This window comes from Hipposideros armiger, unplaced genomic scaffold (genome assembly GCF_001890085.2).
Source record: "Hipposideros armiger isolate ML-2016 unplaced genomic scaffold, ASM189008v1 scaffold_480, whole genome shotgun sequence".
NCBI classification, from domain to species: Eukaryota; Metazoa; Chordata; class Mammalia; order Chiroptera; family Hipposideridae; genus Hipposideros; species Hipposideros armiger.
In genome coordinates, this window is record NW_017731830.1 from 401452 (window position 1) to 421003 (window position 19552).

Below are 19552 nucleotides of genomic sequence, written 5' to 3' on the forward strand. Positions count from 1 at the left end.
CTCCTCTCTCTCTTTCTCTCTCTCTCTCTCTCTCTGTCCCCTCTCCCTCTCCCTCTCCCTCTCCCTCTCCCTCTCCCTCATTCTCCATTCTATCCAATGGTACTGAAAAACCAGCGTGGAACCAAACAGGCATTCAGTAGATATTTTCACATGAATGAGTATCATTACAGATAAGGAAACAGAGAACTTTCTTTAATGGCCGAGTTGATCAGTGGCGGCCCTGAGGTCAGACGCAAATATCCTGATTTTCCCTTGCTTACTCATTCTCCTCCCCGTGTTTCATCTTGCTAAAGCAGTAACTACTCTTACGATTAAGGGTAAAATAAAAGCTGTCCTACTCTGAATACTGACTCTCACCTCCGCGGTCAGTATCATTCATTTTTTTCTGCTCATCATCCCCTCCCCTCTTTTTGCAGCTCAGCCCTCGGATTTGGTCTTGATGGTTTCCCCTCCCTGAGGTGAGGGGACTACAGGTCCCAGCGCCCTGCTTTCCTGTGACCAAGGAGCGCCCTGAGACCCACGCTGAGCCAAGCAGACACTGTCTCCCCGGGACGGTATCGTGAGGGCCTGGCAGAGACGAGGGGGTCTTCCTGGCAGTGGTGTCTGAAAGACACGTGTGTGTCACTGGCCTGTGTCCCCCCATACCTACTTTCTAAGGCCAGGTCCTTACCTTTTCCTTCTTGTTTGTGGGTTATCTTTTTACTTCCAATATATACCCTTTTTCTTAAACAGCTGTTCAATTTCTGTGGCTTGCAACAAGGAACTCTGATACCATCTTTAACCCTCACAGCAACCCTTCGATGTAGGTAATAATATTTACATCCACATGGCTCAGAGATATGAAGGGATAAGTTCCAGGGGGCCTGCATAACGTCCTCCCCACCCCCTCAGGATGTCCACATCCAATCCCCACACTCTGTGAATGCATATGGTTATGTTCCCTTATATGGCAAAGGGGACTTGACAGACGTGATTTAGGTTCCTGAGGCTATACAGGTGGGCCCAATGATATAACCACAGGGTCGTTATGAGAGGGAGGCCCCACTACAGAAGCAGGCAATGTGACAACAGAAGCAAGAGGTCAGAGTGATGCGAGGAAGGGTCGCGCGAGCCCTCCAGAATACAGATGGCCCCCCAAAACTAGAAAAGGCAAGAAAACAAATTTTCCTCCAGAAGGAACTGATTTTGTGCTAGCCTCCAGAACTATAAGAATAAGTTGGTCTTGTTTTAAGGCACCAAATTTTGTGGTTTCGTTCTTCTTTTTTTAAAAAAAATTTATTGGGAAACAGTGTGCTTTTCCAGGACCCGGCAGCTCCAAGGCAAGTAGTTGTTTCAATCTAGTTGTGGAGGGTGCATCTCAGTGGCCCATGTGGGGATCGAATCAGCAACCTTGGTGTTATGAGCACTGCACTCTAACCAGCTGAGCTAACCGACCACCCCTGTGGTGATTTCTAAGGAAACTAAAAACACCAACAAATAAATGGCAGAGCTAAGATTGGGCCCCAGATGTGTCTGCCATGCTGCCTCACACGGGCTCCCTGAGGTTGTTTCCAAAGAGTCACCCAGAAAAAACAGGAAGAAGGAAAGGAAGCAGTACCGTCAGCCTCGGAGAAAGGGCCACCCACCCTCTTGAGAGAGGGGTGCTTAGAAGATTTATGCATCCCAGCTTGTCCCAAGTTCAGGAAACAGCTCTCCTTCCTTCCTGTTTGAAGACGAATGCTAATATAAAGGGAAAACACAATTTATTAACCTCATGAGACTCTCTGGCCTCTGAAATTACCGAGACAGAAATCTGTCATAAGACAGAATAAATGAAAAGGATTGTTTTCTTGCATCAGGGCATGGTGGCAACTTTTTTGACATGGCACCACTGAATTGTGATCTTTCGTGCAAAAGGCACGCTGTTTCCCGTGCCACTTTGAAGGCATGAGCATTTTCAGTCCCACTGTTAAGTTCAAGGCCAACAGACCATCACGCAGCCGGTGCTTGTCCTCACATGGCACGGTGACCCTTTTGTTTTCACCTCAGTTTTTGGTCATAAGATACCTTTCGCTGACATAAAAGTATAGTGGATATGTTTTCTTTTCTTTTGTTTATCCCAGGGTAGAACTTAGCTGAAAAGACGGTTCACCCAAAGCAACCTCTTCTCTTTTAAAACACAATCTTTGTTTCATTGAAGGTCTCAGCTTTAATGATGTCTTTCATGCGCCTTTTCCCCCCGGGACAGGGGACCAGCTAGGCGGCCGTGCATTTCTGTTCCTTGCACTTATTTAGTGATTTACTCTTGCAGATGAGTCTGATCAATTCTTTTCAGTCAAAATCAAAAAGCAAAACGTTTCCTGTCCTTAACATAACATGGTAGCCAGTCATTTCCCTGCTTCTGTCTGGCTGGCTGCAACAGGGCTGTAAATCACAAAAGAGGGTGGTGCTGGCTTCACAAGCAGGAGGAAAGCCAACAGGAGATGTGATGCAATCAAGGTGAGAAAGAAAACAGTCTCATTAGGCTCTGATGACAGCACGGGGTCCACTGCATTGTCATTCTCGATTATTACTCCTTTCCCCATAAGAGAACTGTGCATCCTCGCTCTTGGCCACACACCTTGCAGTTTCTCCCTGTCAGTGGTGTCAGCGTCCCTACAGCACTGATCCCGAGCTTGGCCGTGGGGCTTGCACTGGCCAGTGGAAGGTGAGCAGAAGCAACGCTTGCCATTGCATGTGTCGGCCACCACTCTTTTCCGTCTGCTTGGGAATGAGGGAGAGGGGCTGCTCCTTCGTCCTGGGTCCCAGCATGAAAAGAGACTTGAAGCAGAGACGAAGGTGACACACAGCCAACATATAACAGAGGGAAGAATAAACTTCTGTTGTATGAGGCATTGTTGAGGGCCGTCTGTTACTGCAGCAGAGCCTAGAGAAAGCTGACTAATACAGAACACTGGAGGGCAGTTGGGTAAAGCCATGTAGGGGCACTTGTCAGTCAGGACTCTTTCATTTGCAAGTATTAGAATTCTAACTGAAACTGGCTTAAGCAAAAACCCAAGTATTTATTGGCTCACTTAACTAACAGGGATAGCACTGGCTTTAGGCATGGCCAGAGAGAGAGGCTCAAACCACCACCAGAAGGACTCGGGTTCTGGCCACCTCCCAGTTCTGCTGTATCTCAGTCATAGTGTCGTTAGCTGGGTGCCCTCAGCAGCTCGAGGCTTATTACCTCAAAGCGCCAAGCCTAGACGGACAGAGAGAAAATCTTTCCTGGTTGCTGCTTGAAAACTCTTGGGCTTATCTCTGATAATGGGTTCTGACTGAACCAATCTGGAGTAACCCTATGGTGAAGGGGATTCGCTGCTTTGATTGACCAGGCCTGGGTTACACGCCCAGCTCACAGGAAGAGGTGGAGTCAACTCACTGTCCACGTGAACTGAGGGCGGAGGGAGTGAGCCTCCCCAGAACACAGGGGGTTCTGGAACAAAGGAAGGGGGAAACCAAGGTCAGAAAACTATAAAAAGCTAGCACAGGAAGCAAAAAGATGGAATAAAAAGAAACAGGATAAATACTCTTTACATTTGCAATTGTTGTTAATTCTTAAAGTAACTCTGTAGACAACAGGAAACCTACAGAACAATATAGAGGAAAAAAATAAAAACCATGTTCCTGCCATATGGAGTAAAACATGCATTTTTTTTAGGTCTCGAGTTCTTTAATTCTCTGATGCTCCTTGATTTGAAACATTTCCTTTTCACTGTAGAGTTTATTTAACCAATAAGTATATTTTATATATGATGAAACTTATTTTTATAAACCTAAGAGAATTTTTAAAGGGTTGTCAATGTCCCTGGCTACATAAAAATGCAGTTAAAAAAAAAAATCATGGAAAAGAAATGGGCAACCAAGAAGGGATGGACGGAGCGAAGAGTATGTTAATTATGGGGAGACTCTGGGCGAAGGGCTCATCGTTTATGTGATAAGCAATGGGCAGTCACCCATCCCCAACGAGCCCAGCCTCCCAGCTGCGATCTGAAGAGGTAATGACATCGAGCATCCAAGACAGCCGGGCTTGGTAGACTCTGTCTTCACAAGAACATTAAAATAAGACCTGAACTCCCATTGTAGATGATGGCTCCTAGGATGGTAGATAGGATTACGTGAGGCTCTAAATGCACATGCATGCGCGCACACGCACGCACGCACACACACACACACACGCACACACACACACACACAGAAGAGACAGAGGAGTTGCATTTTACACGGGAGCTGTACTCTAAAATCAGGACATAAGATGAAAATCAGTCAGTCACAATTCCCCGTAATGTCCCCTAAATTAACGATATGAAGACATAGCATCTTTCAAGCAGCCACAAGTGGCCAGTCTCCTCCCAGTCTTGGTACTGATCACTCTAAGTACCAAGTGATATAAGAGGCTGCAGAGTAATTAACCATGCTCCTGACAGCACGGACTCTGGAACCAGCCTGCCTGGGTTCAAATCCTGCTTCGGCTATTTACTAGTGACCTTGGGCAAATAACTTCCATAATTTCTCTGTGCCTCAGTTCTTTCTCTGAAACATGGCCGTCACCGGGACAAGTAGTACTCATTGTGTATCTCCCAGCCTCCCTTGCAGCTAGGCTGAGGCCATCCGAGCAGGCACAGTGAGGAGGGGTGAGAAGGTTAAGGACGAGGGAGCCTCCACCATTCTTTTCTTCCTTTGCTTCAGTGACCTCAAAGATCCCATGTTCCAAGTAGCTATAATTTATAAGAGGGCTGGCAACCTGCACCCATCATTATATGAGCACAAACTAGGCCGTCACTGGGTTAAGTCACTGGTGCTTTGGTAGTGTTTATAACTGCTACCTAGCTACCTAGCCTGATGAATACAATGGGGATAGTAATAGTTCCTACTTTCTCGGGTTGTTATGCAAGTTAAATTATATACTATTTCTAAGCTGTTCAGAATAGTACCTGACTAAACATTATAAAAGCATTTAATAGGTGGGCAGATAGACAGACAGACAGGCAGACACAAGAGAAGTCGCTGCCTTATGAGCTACTCATGTTCTGAGGACATAAAACTGAGAACAACTAGGAAATAGTGGAGTCTCGTGTCCTACTTTATGCCTCAACTCCAGAGTGACACTGGTTGCATTTAAAAAAAACAAAAACCAAAAAACTTCTATCTCCCAAGAGCATAGCATTGAATTAGCATAAATTAAGTATGTGTATACTGCAATCCAGCTACACCCAAAATCTGTCTGTTCCTGAAGAGAGGGACCATGTGTCAGGGACCACAGCACAGAGTAAGTGTCCAGTGCATGGCAGCCAGCCAGCTTAAGAGTACAACTGCTCCCTAATTTCAGAGCACATTTAATCATTCAATAAACGTTAGCTGAATACATGAACAATACATTCAATAACTTCCTTGAAATAGCTGGAATGCCCCTGCGTGGAACATGTATCAGTAGTAAAAACAAATGCATTTCCTGATAGCTGGCACAGAATTCCTCTTATGTAGGGAACTCGATCTGTTTAGACGAAAGACCATTTTACAGATGGAAAGACTGAGGCTCAACGAGGCTCAGTCAACATTGCCCAGAATCACACAGCTGGAACTAGAGGAGCTTGGTTTGGAACGCAGAGCTGTGACCCCGGAGCCCAAGCTCTGGCTCTCTACGCTGCACTGCCATCGCCCTGTGACTCTGGGACATTCCTCCACCGCCTCTGAAGAGTTCCAGGATGTGATTTCCTGTCATCTTCTTCAACCCAACCCCACCAACCTTTTCAGATACTTCATCATTCATACTGATGACACCTCCAACCCAGTGGCCTTGAGTCCGCATCCTTCCATGACCCCCATCTCTCCTTGTGTCAGTCACTCAGTAGACGGTGACATTTTAGAACGGGCCATCGCTGAAAGCTATCACATTCCGATTTCCCAATTTCCCGATCTGATCTACTTCCTCTCGCCCTCCGTCTTCCCCACCCACTCCTATTTATATCCCTTGCCTCACAGGAGGCTATAGTTTGGGAAGGTTACTGGTCTCCCTAGAACGGGCAGCAGCAAACTATATAGCCTGTGGGCCAATTCTGTCTTTATGAATAGTTTTACTGGAATACAGCCGTGCTTATTTGTTCACGCACGTACTGTCTATGGCTGTTTCATGCCATGACGGTGGAGTTCAGTAATTGCAACAGGCTATCTGTGGCCTGCAAAGCCGAAAAGACTCACCGTCTTCTACAGCAAGTTTCCTGACCCGCCCTCGAAAGCCATTTCCTGTTCCTCCTGGAACTCTTAGCATTACTGGAGCCCTGTTCTCAGGGCCAGCCCAGGGCTCAGACCGCATTAGCCCCATTGTTATGGGAGAGCGGGGTTTGCCTTGGAACTGGCTGCTGAGGGCGAATGGGACTGATGCAAGCAAGCTGGCTGGTGAATTGTGTGCACTGTCAGGTCTCAGGAGGGGTGACCGAGGCCTCCCGGCACCCCGAGGCTCCTCCCTTGGGCCCACACCTGCCACTCTTCCCTGGTCCCAGGGCCAGTTTTCCTTCCATGACGTCTGAGCTTCTCAGCATGAGCACATGGAAACTTGGCCTCCCCCACTGTCTGTCACTCACTCCAGCCTCACCCTCCGGGTTCACTGCCAGTCAACAGATACTTCCTTGCCCAAGGCACACCCACCATTCAATTGGTGCTCATGGGGAGCTTTGAAAGCTTTCATTCTTTCTTTTCCTTTTAATTTTTTATTATGGAAAATTTCACAGATATAAAAAGGTAGGCTGGAAAAAAAAATGAACCGTGTCACCATCAGCCAGCTTGAATTATCCTGTTCCCCATGTCACTCAGTGTAACTTCCCCCAGCCCTGTCCAGGCATCACATCATTTCATATTTCATTCATAAATATTTCAGCATGCTTCTCTAAACAGTAATACCTTTTATATCATGACTACAAATTATCATATTTTAAATAAAATAGTAATTCTTTATATCATCAACTGCTTACTAAGTGCTCAAATTTCCAATTGCCTCCTCATTTTTCTGTTGAGCTGGGTTCTTTGAATCAGGATCTGAATAAGATTCACACATGGAAATTTCAAAGATCACAGGGACCCTACCGTCCCCATTTTAGTGTTTCTGAGTTTGGTGTGTTCTTACTTCCAATGTGAACACATTAATGTAGTATTTCCTTCTCTTCCTGAAAATTGGCTGTCAAATGGTTAACATAACTCGGAAAATACGGTAATTTATGAGAAAAATGTTAAGATGCTATTCTTAGAAAAGTTAACAATGCTTTCCCTTGTACTTAAACTTCCCCAGACTAGACTTCGCTGCATTAGCTTTGCTGGTCTTCAACCCAGATTTACCCAGCCGTCTGTGGTCTCCACCCCCTTTCCAGGATTGCTGAAGATAAGCACACAAACAGACTGTTTCCATGCACCACAACAAGTTCAGGCCATCAGCTGGGCTGCCCCTATTTATCAGGTGGGTTTCACCATGGCAGCTGCCGCAGCCCCCCCCCCCCCCATAGCCTCCAGGACCCTCCTGCACCTCCCTCTCGGCAGATGTCTTCACACCTACACAGGGATCACGACATACTTGCTATGCACTTTCTCAGCTTTCCCCTCTTCCAGCTCAAACTTCCTCTCACGTCTAAGCTCTACTCTCAGAGGAGTAAATATACACCACCCTTGCTATGTGTGCAAACGTTCAGGGAAGTCTCTGGAAAGAAGCTCGCTAAAATGTCAACAAGGGCTGGACCTGGGGGCCGGCGCTGCGGGGACCTGTGCCTTCTTACTTATCTGTTTGCTCTCACTTTCTTCACAGCACGCATCATTTTTACAAAACCCATAATACCGTTTCACAATGTAAGTCTTCCCCACGACAATGTAGGTGATCCTGGGAGGGAAGGGCTTCAGTTTCCCAGTATTCTCTGTTACCCTTTGCGGTAGGCAGGAGGAGGGAACCCAGACATGTCACATCATAATTCCTGCAACCTGTGAACATGTTACCCTATGTGGCAAAAGGGACTTGGCGGGTGTGATTACATTAAGGATCTTGAGAGGTTATTCTGAATTATCTGGGAAGGCCACGGTCATCCCGTGGGACCTTAACAGTGGGAGACGGGGGCAAAAGAGAGACAGAGAGCTGACGGAGAAAGGGGCCACCGCCGAGGAACACAGAGGCCGCTGGAGGCTGGAAAGGCCCGGAAACGGATCTTCCCTTAGAGCCTTCGGAAAGGAACACAGCCCTGCCAGCACCTCGATTTCAGCCCCGTGAGACCCACGTCAGGCTTCTGGCCTCCTGACTTAAGATAACAAGTTTGCACTGTTGAAAGCCAGCAAGTGTGTGGTAATTTGTTACAGCAGCGACAGAAAACTAATACAGCCCTGCTCCCTCCCCACCGGTCATTTCAAACAGACATAGAAGTTAAGTGGAAACAATCGGCTGCTTTGTAAACACAGCTGCACGACAAGCCCCGGTCCCCACGGCCAACCACAAGCCCCGGTCCCCACGGCCAACCACGTGCCTCAGAGTAAGTGCCTCCTTCGGGGAACCCTCCTTCACGGAACCCTCCTTCGCGGCCACCTCCGGGTGTGCCAGGGAGCCCTGCCCATCTCGGCTCTATCTGTACATAGGACAAGGGGACCAGCGTTTCTCTCCAGACCCCACTTCTGAGCTTCAGGCCCATACCTCCAATATGAATATCCCAGAGGCACCTCAGTCTCCATGTTACCCTTAAACATGCTTTTCTAGCTGGTCTTGCTTCTTTCACGCCCCCCCCCCATCTACCCAGGAGCAAATCTTACCTTTTTCAGGCACACCCCTTCTCCACCCCCGAACTCATCCTGTGTCAACCATCCATTCTCCCCATCCTGTGTCCCTCCTTTTTCATTCCTGTTGTCCTATCTGAAGACCTTAGGGCTGTAACCACAGCCTCGAAAATGGCAGCCTGAGCAACTCCAGGCTGTCCTTCAGCTCGCGTATCCCCTGCACGCTCAGGGGCAATCTTGACCGAACAGTCTGCTCAGGGGCATGCGGTGAGTGAAGGCCAGAGATGCCGAGCAACGCCCGACAACAGAGCATCACCCGGGGAGGAAGGTCAGTGGTGCCCAGGCTGGAAAAACCTGGATCAGCTGCTGACTCCTGGCTCCGCCCTCATTCTCCTTAAGAACGTTCGTTCCTACTTGCGTCTCTGACTTCCTGTTCAAGGGGACACTCGAGAAGGATGTGGCACCTGCGTTCTTGCCTCTCAAGATAAAATCTGGGCACCAACCAGCTTGGCCGCGGCCCCATCTGGACTGGCCCCAGGCCGGCCAGGGGGGCCTGTGCGTGGTTGTGCATCCATTGCCCTTTAGTGCTTTGCTGACATATGAATTACACCCCAAGGGCTGGAGCCATATTTATTCATCTCTTTTTTCTCCACAGCACCAAGCTCTGCGCATTGCACTTGGTAGATGTTCAACAAATATTTATCGCAGTGGCTTAGACTAGTATCCTTTTAATTTTTACCGTGCCAAGAAGGGTGATACAAGCCTCAATAAATGTCAGTTGCCATCATCATATCATTGACACGTCACTGATAAAAAACAACTCACATAAAATACTACTCCTAATTTTATATAATTCCATTTTATATGGTGAAATCACGAATTTTTTTTTTTTTTCCTACGCTGTCACCAGCGACTCACAGCAGCCCAGCTCCAGGTTGAGCTGTTGTTCAGCATCTTAGCTGTGGAGGGCAGTGTCACCGGCCCTCATATGTGGGATCTGAACCGGGGCCCTCTGGCGTCCCAAGCCAGCTCCCAACCATTGCGCCACTCAGCCGGCCCAAAATCACGAATTTTAAGAGCTATGGAAAGACCAAACTGATTCCTTCTGTGAGAAGATTCAGATTAATTTTATCTGCCCTGTTCGAATATGTTAAATGCAGAACTGATGCACATAACTAAAAATTACTATTTAGAAAACGTTAGTCGTATTTCCTGAGACATGATGACCTTCAGGGTTGGGGGAAGGGAGAGGGCGAGAGAATGGAGATGAGCTACTCAGGATAAGAACTGTTTCAAGTTTTCTATTTTATTTCTGACGTGTTTCTTGAACACTCCCTGTGTGGGTAGATGCTCTTGACCTAGGCTGGGAATCACCAGAGACAAGAGCCACACAGGTAACTGCCCTGGGGCCCTGGGTGTTAGTTCTCTTCGAGTGGAGAGAACTGTCCTAAAACTTGGCATCAATAACCCAAAGCCTTAGGCTGGCACTTACTGTTCCTTCAGCCACTGCTCCACAAACGGGATGGAGAAGAATTCTGTGAAGGGCGCCCCTGTCCTCTTTGGATTTTGACTGATCACGATGTCATGTGTTTGATCGGCAAAAAAACAATAAGCAAGAATTCAAGTCAATTGCTGCTACACTGCTTGCAAACTAACACTACAAAATCCTTGGAGGTCACTGAATGTTCAAAGACATGACGGACTTACTTGTATAGCCACTCAGTCAGAAAATCACAGGCAATGAATTTGGTTCTTTTCCTCTAAGGAGAGAAGAGAGAATTCAATTACATTCCTGACCCACAGGTTTGGGTAGGGCGAAGGAAGAGGGCTCAGTTAGTTGATTGCTTGTGTTGGATGGAATATGCGTGAGCCCTCCATGAGGTTTATATGGATATGGACAAACAGGAAGTCAGGCGATGCAGAGAATCCTGAAAAACACTTCTCCAACTGCCTTTGGAGAAGCACGTTTTCTGACAGCAAGGCCTAATAAAAGACGGTGTCCATGGGAGGGGCTTTTTATGTGCTTTGGGAATTTTCTCAGGAGGATTTCATTTAGGTCTAGACCTTGATTCTTGAGTAGACCTTGAGTAATTGTATTTATTGCTTTGCCCACCCTCACCCCCCCCTCCCCAATCCCCAGAACAGCCCCGCCTCCCACGGAGAAAGGGACAGCCATGTGACACAGTTCCACTGTATGGGGGAAGTGACCAGGGCCTGTGGATTTCTGAGAAAGTTCTCCTTTCTTGGTTCCTACGGCCCTTCTTCCTTGGTTTCCTTCTGCCTCTTTCGGCCTGGAGCACAGACGTGGGCTGGACGTGGAGCAGCCTTCCAGCCACGAGGCCAAAGGCCACATGCTACGGATGGTGGGTTAGGAGGAACGTGGGTCTTTACTGGCTTCCTCAAGCCTTGGCGCCTGCTTGGGCCTGACCTACTCTGGACATCTTGACACTGACAAAAAATCCACTTCGTTTGGATTATCACCCCCGTTCCTCCTGAGTGCTCATAATACGCCGTGGAGTGCAGTCCCTAGGTGATAGGCAGCTAGTAAGCCGCAAGGGGAACATCGGCCTGCAGTCATGGGCACAGGGCATGCTGGGAAGGACGGGGGGCGGAGCACCAGGGATGCTGCCTCCTAGGCCCATTCAGAACCCAAACAGAGTCAGTTAACTCCTTTTAGAGAATTGTTATTTCAACTGGGAGTCAGAGGGTCCCCAGCTCTCCTGCCAAGATGGCAGGGGCTGAGAACAAAGTGGGTCTAGAGGCGTTGGTTGCTATGTGTCGAGATCCTTCCCAAGCAGGAAGGCAGTACAGAGTCGGCTGGAAAATCTCTCTTTTCCCCTCCAGGTCTACCCTTCTCCACCCTGCTCCGTGCCTCCTGAGGCTGACTTTATAGTTCACGTCAACCAGACTCCTTTCATCTCTATTTGGGTCCAGCCAACGAGAGGTACCAGCAGGAGATCCGAGAGAGGGGAGACAGACAGGCAGGGTGTTATGAGTTGAAGTGGGCCTCCCCTCCCCCAGATTCACATATTGAAGTCTTACCCTCCAGTACTTCAGAAAGTGACCGTGTTTGGAAACAGGATCACTAGAGAGAGAATCTGCACTAGACCCTGGATCCAGCTACGCCTGAAGCCAGCGTCCCCTAGACCTTTCAGGGACACGAGCCAATATATTCCCCCCTTTTTTTATTATGCCAGTTTGCACTGAGCTGTTTACTGCTTGCAACAGAAAGAATTTTAACACCTGCTCCATTCTTCAACTGACAAACTCCCATGTGTCCTTCAAGGTGAAAATCTTTCTGAGCAGTCCCACCCTCTTCAGTTTAGGGTCGCCCCACCCCACCCCACCCCAGCTCTGCGTGTCCCTGTCATAGTGCCTCAGATGTAACTAACATGACTGCCAGCGCACACGTCCATCTTCCCTTCCAGACTATAAACTCTGAGGACAGGATCTTGTTTTTCTTTATATTCCCAATGCTTCACTGAGTGCCTTGCACAGAATAACTGATCAATGAGTGGAGAGTCAATGAGTAAGTAAATGAATTCACCATTCAACTCTCAAGTGTCAAAGCAAGAAGAACCCATGAGCGAGAATCCTGGCCTTTACAAGTAGGAATTACCAATTTCATTCTGTACAGCTTCTCTTCTTCCTGCGGTATTTTATTATGAAATTTTTTCTTTCTTTTTTTTTTTTTTACTTTCCCCCCCTTCACTTTGAAACAGCCAATTCAGCTTTACAATCTTAGATAAGGTTGAAAAGATTGTTGCAGAATTGATTCTAACCAAAAAGGAAAGTGCTATGTAAGATTTTTTTTTTTAACTGAAAGCTTTATTATAGCTGTTAGTAAATAAAATCTAGTGGTGCTTGAGTTGCTGAGGATTGTTTGCAGTCTCTTACCTCATTGCTGATAGCCTTTTATTAAAAATTGAAAGACTGCAGGCCAGGGTAATAAAATTAAACCTACTAGACCACGTTAACGGGGACGTCTATGTCTGCATTGCAAGACTGAGTCCCTTCAAAAAGCCATCTTTAGTCAAAATTTTTTTAAAAAAAGCACTTGCACAACAATGCAAATATGTATCTAGTGTGAATCGCCGCATAATAATTTAGACAATCCAGCAATTGTAGGATGGCAGTGTCTCTCTCTTGCCCTACAAAGGATGCATTGTTAACTCGGCATTTCCCGCACAATTTAGCGGTAAAGATTCCTTCTACGAAGAGAGCGCAGATCAACTTACTCTATTAGAGTTTTCAAATAGCCCAACGGTCTGATGTACGAAGGTCATGCGACAGACTTAATCACTTTGGATGCAAAGAAATAAAATGGAAGAAACTGTGTTTTCCTTCTGTTCTGGGCAAACGTGGACGTGCTGTGAATACTCAGACACACGGAACAGTGGGGATATTGTTCCGCTGTTGTTTGGTTTAAAAATTATCTACTGGGAGCTGAAAGAGAGCAGGGAAAGCAAATGAAAACTTGTGGTGAGTGAAGAGATAAGAGAGGAAGTAACAGAGAAAAATCACAGTGGGAGATTAAGAGAGTGTGGGCACCCAGGGTTTACGTAATGCGGACAAACCCACCGAGTGCGTGACTTTGGAAGGGTGACAATGTGCAAGTTTGGGTGAGCAGGGGAAACAGTTTAAGACAACCTCAAATGAGGTTAAAAAGTAACTAAAAAAAAAAATATCCAGAATGAAGAGGAAAAAGACAAAATATCAAGGGAGGAGACTTCACCACGTCATCCTGAGTCTGCAACTTACTCTGAAATGCCTCCAAGAAAACGTGATACCTGGACAGAGGGATGGTGGACAGACTGGTGGACAGACATGCGAAAAAGCAAACAAAGCACAATGGTAACTGCAGAATCCAAGCGGCAAATATCGAGCCTGTGGGTGTTCACTCCGAAATTCTTTCAGTTCTTTATATGTTGGGGAAAAAACGTGATAAAATTGGGGGAGGAGAACATCATCATAAAAGCCCCAAACCTCAAAGAGAGCAAGGGCAGAAATCGGGATTTAATTCAGACGGTGTTTTGCACTGGTTTTTACATTGGATACACACACAATAGGAGACTTTCTGGAAAGAGAAACAGACAGTGTTAGAAAGTCACTGACGCTTGTCAGGTGACTAAGGTAATCCCGCCCCAGAAAGGTGAAAAGCATGCGCTGGGACCTTAGTGGAGTGTGGCTGGCTGTGGGACCATGTTGGTTAAGACTCTGGGTTTGCAAGGGGTTAGAAATGTGCTTGGGTGACCTTGGTAACTGGGGTTTTCTAAAAAGTCAGTTTAGGCTCGACGTTGCTGTTAACAAACCATCCCCAAACCTGGGGAGCTCTGATCATCAACGGTTTAGCTGTGGCTCTCTGTTTCACGCATTCTTTACTCAGGCTGGCAGAGTACAGCTCTCTCTGAACTACGACTCGTTATCATCCAAACGGAAAGAATACGGTGAGCCATGCTCTGGCTCTGAAAGCGTGTTTGGAAATCATGTGTGCCATGTCCATTCATTCCACTGACCAAAGCGATCACACGGTCAGGGGGAGGCCTAGAGAGAGAGGCCACACGTAATTTAGGACAATAACATATTCAAGCACAGGGGTTCCTGTAAGGAAAACAAGAATTCCTCTGACTGGGGGCAGAGCCTGGGCTCAGGAGGAAGTGGAGCCGTGTCCACAGCTGCTCCGGGCACAGGACTAGTCGTGTACCAGCAGCTCGGTGACCCCAACAGCTCTGGTCTGAGATCCATGAGGAACTCAGCTCTTGGGCCCACAGCTTCCTTCTCAACTCGCTGCTGTGTTTTCTGCTTCTTTCTCCTGCTCGCTCTGCTTCAAGGTCGGCTCACTCCTGGCTTGTCAAGCTTTTTCTTCATCAGCGGTGTCTCTCCCCTTCCAGCCAGGCTGCAGTCTGCCTGTCTGCTCTGCTGTCTGACACCCCAACTCTCCACACGGGAGACTCTGACTGGGCTGCCCCAGGACGACCATCCCTGATGGGCAGAGCGAGTATAACAGGACATTTCAGAGCCACTTGCCACCCCGGAGAGGCTGTCCACAGGGTCTGACACTTAAACCTGTTCAGTCCCTAGTAGCCAGGGTGATGGGAACATGGACAAAGCAGGGGCAAAGGGCTGCAGTTAAGGCTGTGGGCATGGCACGCACTTAGAATGTCACAGCCTCCTTTCCCACATAGCTATTCTCCACAATAAACTTCTTGACACCCGAGACCGCCCCCAAGACATGACGAAGCTGATCAATAACTATGGACCCTAGAAATGAGCATAGCCTTGGACTACAGACCCAGGTGCCAAAATGCTTATCACAGCAAACTTCAAACAGGGCTTCCTTTTTCCCCACTGCATTAGAATTTCATTACAGGAAAATAATACTTCTGCAAAGAAGTTAAAAATATGCACTCATAACACAAAACATTGACGGAGGCTTCCAGCACAGGCTGCGTGGTCATTTCTAAAAGGGCTCTGGATTAACAGGAGTGATGCTAAAATAATTCCACCACACCTTGCCCGCAAGAATCTATTTTTCCCACCCCTGAGACACTTTTCTCAAACAAAAGCTGATGGTGTTTCTATTTCTCTTTTTGGTCAAGGCCACAGAATGGAGTTTTTCCTCTTACTGACCAGAGCCCTCGCACCTTTTAAAAGATATTCAGGCATGTGATTTTAAAAACTATAATAAGCGACATTTATTAGATGGGCAAGAAACGTACAAAGAAAAAAAAAAAGGTTTTGTTTTACCGAATTATTCACTGTAGCAAATTTTAGTGTCATGAGATCATCCAAGGACGATTATCAGGAGTTAGAACTAGTTTCCTGATACCAACTATTGTTTACAATGGTCTTCATTGTAATGGAGTTTGATGAGCCACCAAAGCCGAAAACGAAAATTTTATGTTGCATGTGACAGGATAGGAAACGAGGCAGAAAGCCTTATCACCTCCATCCAGGCTCTGCATTTAACCCATATTTACAGCTGAGATAAGATTTATTTTCAACCATGATTTCACACATGAAACTCCTGATTTCTTTCCAAACTGAGCAAGGTGCCCTGTTCCGGGTTTGCCCTGTTCAGTAAACATTTACTGAGGACCTACTATGTGCCGAGCCCTGTGCTAAATGCTAGAGATAAAGAGATGAAGAAGACGTAGCCCCAACTGTGGTTAATTCAACAGCCAGCAACCACCCCCTAGCTGGACAGTAGCTGCGATGGGTGTGTGGGGGGTTAACCGCATGTTCAGCTCCAGTGTGAACCCCGATAAAGCAGTACGGACGATCCCACCTACACCTAAGCCAATCTGGTTCATGCTTATCCTGACCCAAGGGACTCAACGAATAGGGAATGGGCAGGGAATTGACTTCAGGGCGGTAAGATGTGAGAGGAGATGTGCCGGGGCCTCTGGGAAATCATTTCCTTTGCTTTTCCGAAAGAGCTTGACCATTCTCTCCTTCTGGTGGGCGTAGCAGGGGAGGCAAAGCCTGGGCCGGTGGCCAGAGCGGTTCTGCCATTTCAGCTTAAGGAGAAAGCTGACTCCGCAAGAGCCCAAGCTGAAAGGCAGAAGCAAGCCAAGTCCTTGGTTAGCTTACTGAGTCCCTGGATCAAGCCAGTCCTGAAGCCTTCCTTCTCTACCTCAGAAACTTCTAGTCAATAACTTCCCTTTACTATTTAAGCCAGTTTTCGGCTGGCTGCAAAACGATGAGTCCTAACCAAGAGGGCTGGCCAGTTACCTCCCTGCCTTCTTCCGGTAACAGCATCCTGAGGTCCTTCTGGGACCCGCCCTTCCCCAATTCGGAAGCTCTGTGCCCTGGGGAGGGCTACTTCCCTCTGCTCAGCCGTCCACCGAAGCCCTCCAGTTCCGAGGACTGATTCCACAGCAGGTCATGTACCTGAGTCAGCTCAATTAGAGAGAAATTCTGGGCGAGTCTCTCCTAAACGTGAGCCTCATGGGACACAGCCGGTGCCACAAGGGGAGGGGCCCTTTGGGAGTGGAGCCAAGCAGGGGGACAGAATTAAGAGACAGAGTGGAAACCAAGTTAGGGAGACATCGTCCGGGCCCTCCACCCCCACCCCCACCCCAATCAGGCTGCACAGCAACATCTCCCTGGGCGCCTCTCGTCTACGCAAACAAACAAACAAACTTTTCTATTTAAGTCAGTTTGGAGGGGGATTAGGTGACGCTGGAGGGGGGAGTTCAAGCCCGCCTGTCTGACTCCCACCCCACCCCGCCAGGGCCCTCCACATTTCGAGGTCTTCTCTCCCACCACGCAACCCCCCACCTGGCCAGTCTCAGACCACGTCTCGCTTACACCCTGACCTCATTTTCAGCCTTCCGCCCCAGGTCTACGGAACTTTTTTCCAACTTAATTTTGTTCTTATTTTTTTGCTACTTTTCACTGCAGCTGTGTCAGCCACTAAGCTAAATGCTGTACATCCGTGATTGTATTCAATTGTCATTAACTCCCTTAGAGGAAGCAATTTTTATTATCATTATTTCCATTTTAAAGAGGTAGAAACTGAGGCTTAGGAAGGTTGAGGTTACAAGGTCACAATGCTAGCAGGTCCAAGGTCACAAACCTCGGAAGTCGAACTGGGCCCTCCATTCAGGTGCGCATGGTTCCAAAGTCTATGCGTAACCACTAAGCTTCCCTTAGGCCGCCTGCCTCTCTCGGAACTGTAGCAGCAACGACCCCTGCGAAAGCCTGGACAGTTCCAGGGCCCACAGGGGTCGGCAAGCTTTCTCTCAAAGGACCAGGCGGTAAATATTTTATGCTGTGTCACAACCATTCAGCTTTGTCGCTGTGGCACAGAAGCGGCCACAGACAACGTGCAAAGAAATGGGTGTGACTGTGCTCCAGCACAACTTCACTTACTTACAACAGGCAGCCGGCCCCAGGGGCCGGAGTTTGCAGACCCCAGCCTCAGAGCATTATCAATCACAGATAGTATTTCATGGGGACGCACGGAAACCCCCACAGGACTTCATTCACGCCCAGAAGTTGGATTTCAAAAACAGCTCTGTTTCACCCATTTCCTAGATAAACCTTTATGATTCCAAAAGTTTAACAGTGTAGCCATCTTTTGGATCTGGAACTCGTTTATAATTTGGTGTTCTTGTTAATAAAAAGTAAGAGAAAAAGCAGTTCTCTCAACGACCAAGAAGGTCAATGTATTTTAAGATACAGTCTTTTAAAAAAGAACCAGTGAAATCTTATTTTCATTCATTTAAAAAATTGGCTTCCGTCCAGACATAAATTCTCAACAAATTCTCAAGAGAAGTCTGTGATACTTACAGTCTTTTTATTTCCTTTTTTGTTTGTTTGTTTTGTTTTTTTCTGATCACCAGCTCTGATTCTAGTGTCTCCTTAACCATTGGCAGTCTCTTCACATTGAATTCTCAGGTTTTGAGCACACGGTGATTTCTCAGACTTATGTTTAGATTTTTACAAATACACTCCTTTCTTAAGGCACTAGTTTTTAGAACGATGAGGGAAGTCCATCCTTGGGCACATGTAACACCCAGAGAGGGTCCCTGTGAAGGGACAGCACCTTCCATTTATTCAAGCAACTAGTCACCAGGAAGGGGCTGTGGGGGGATGACATTCCTCTCACATCCCCACTTTCACATCCCCACTTTACAGATCAGGAAATGGGCACAGAAAGGCTTAATACTTTGCCAAAGTCACTTACTGGTAAACAGGAAGATTAAAAATGTGAACCCAGTTGGACTCCAGCGCTAGCCCCCTCCCACATTACCTCATTAATCCTCCCAATAATCCTGCCTGTGGTTTATAAACTCAGGGGGGTGAGAGTGGCAGACGAGTAGCTTTCCTGAAGTGACTAGGCTAGAGCCAGAGCTCAAACCTGCCCTCTGCTGCCCAGCCTGTATTATTCCTAACACAGCATATGAGGAAAACTGCAAAAAGGGCCACCCTTCTCCACCCCTCCCTGGACCAACCACACCCTTTGCCATGTGGCTTTACAGCTCTTCCCATCAAGGGATGGAGTCTGTGTCCTCACTCCCTGAATCTGAGCTGGTCTCGCGACTTGCTTGAGGTCTATGATGCAGTGAAAACGACAAAGTGCCAGTTCCGCGCGTCAGGCTCAGGAGACCTTGAGGATGTCCCCTGGAACAATCCCGGGCCAATCTGGTGCAGCCAGAAGGGAGCTGAGCTGAGCCCAGGCCAGAAGAACCTCCCCGCTGAGCCCAGTCCAGACTGCTGGCTTACAGGATGGTGAGCTAAACAAACCGTTGTGTTAAGCCACCAACTTCTGAGGTGGTTCGTTATGTAGTAAAAAGTTAGCTGATGTCACGTATAATAACGGAAATCAAATTGATGGCCAAATGGTAATGTCCCCCCATATTTAGTGGCCAGTCAAGGCTGCTACTCCAGCCACTTGGCACATAGCCATGCCTCTGAAAGCAAGGGGACAGAGCTGCAGAGCAAGGAAGGAAAATCCTGTCACAAAGCCACTGCCCGTTATTCTGTAAGACAACCGTGGGGTCACCCACAGGTCAGAGCTTGTTGACTTTCTTTTCAAAGCCTTGTCTTTTGAAAAGGATGACTGAGTTTTAGAAACGAAAAGCAGCTCCTAGCCAAGTTCAGGAATGAAGTGATCAATGCCGCTTTTGTTAAAAAGAAGAAAGAAAGGAAAGAAGCATCACTATAAAGTTATAATAAGATTCTCTTGCATGGTTTACAAACGGGATCTGACAGCAATTCCAAGAGTCTGAAAGGGAAGTGTTTTCAACACGAACGGCCTTATCGACAGAGGAGGACTGACTGCCAG

General features: G+C 47.5%; 1 protein-coding gene across 11 annotated transcripts in view; it reads right to left on the minus strand.

Annotated features, from left to right (window-relative positions):
• The window catches only part of IQCK (IQ motif containing K), a 101042-nt gene that overhangs the window by 66604 nt on the left and 14886 nt on the right, over window positions 1-19552 (minus strand). For 10 of the 11 annotated variants that reach the window (XR_002126707.1, XR_002126705.1, XR_002126704.1 and 7 more), the window contains 2 exons: window positions 10465-10517; window positions 10250-10327 (listed from right to left, as the gene is read on the minus strand). Coding sequence is in view for 7 of the 11 variants with exons in the window: in XM_019666896.1 (XP_019522441.1) it covers window positions 10250-10327; window positions 10465-10517 (131 nt within the window). In the remaining 4 variants the exon portion in view is untranslated. The remainder of the gene's footprint in view (window positions 1-10249; window positions 10328-10464; window positions 10518-19552) is intronic. The other variant, XM_019666891.1, reaches the window with a different exon arrangement.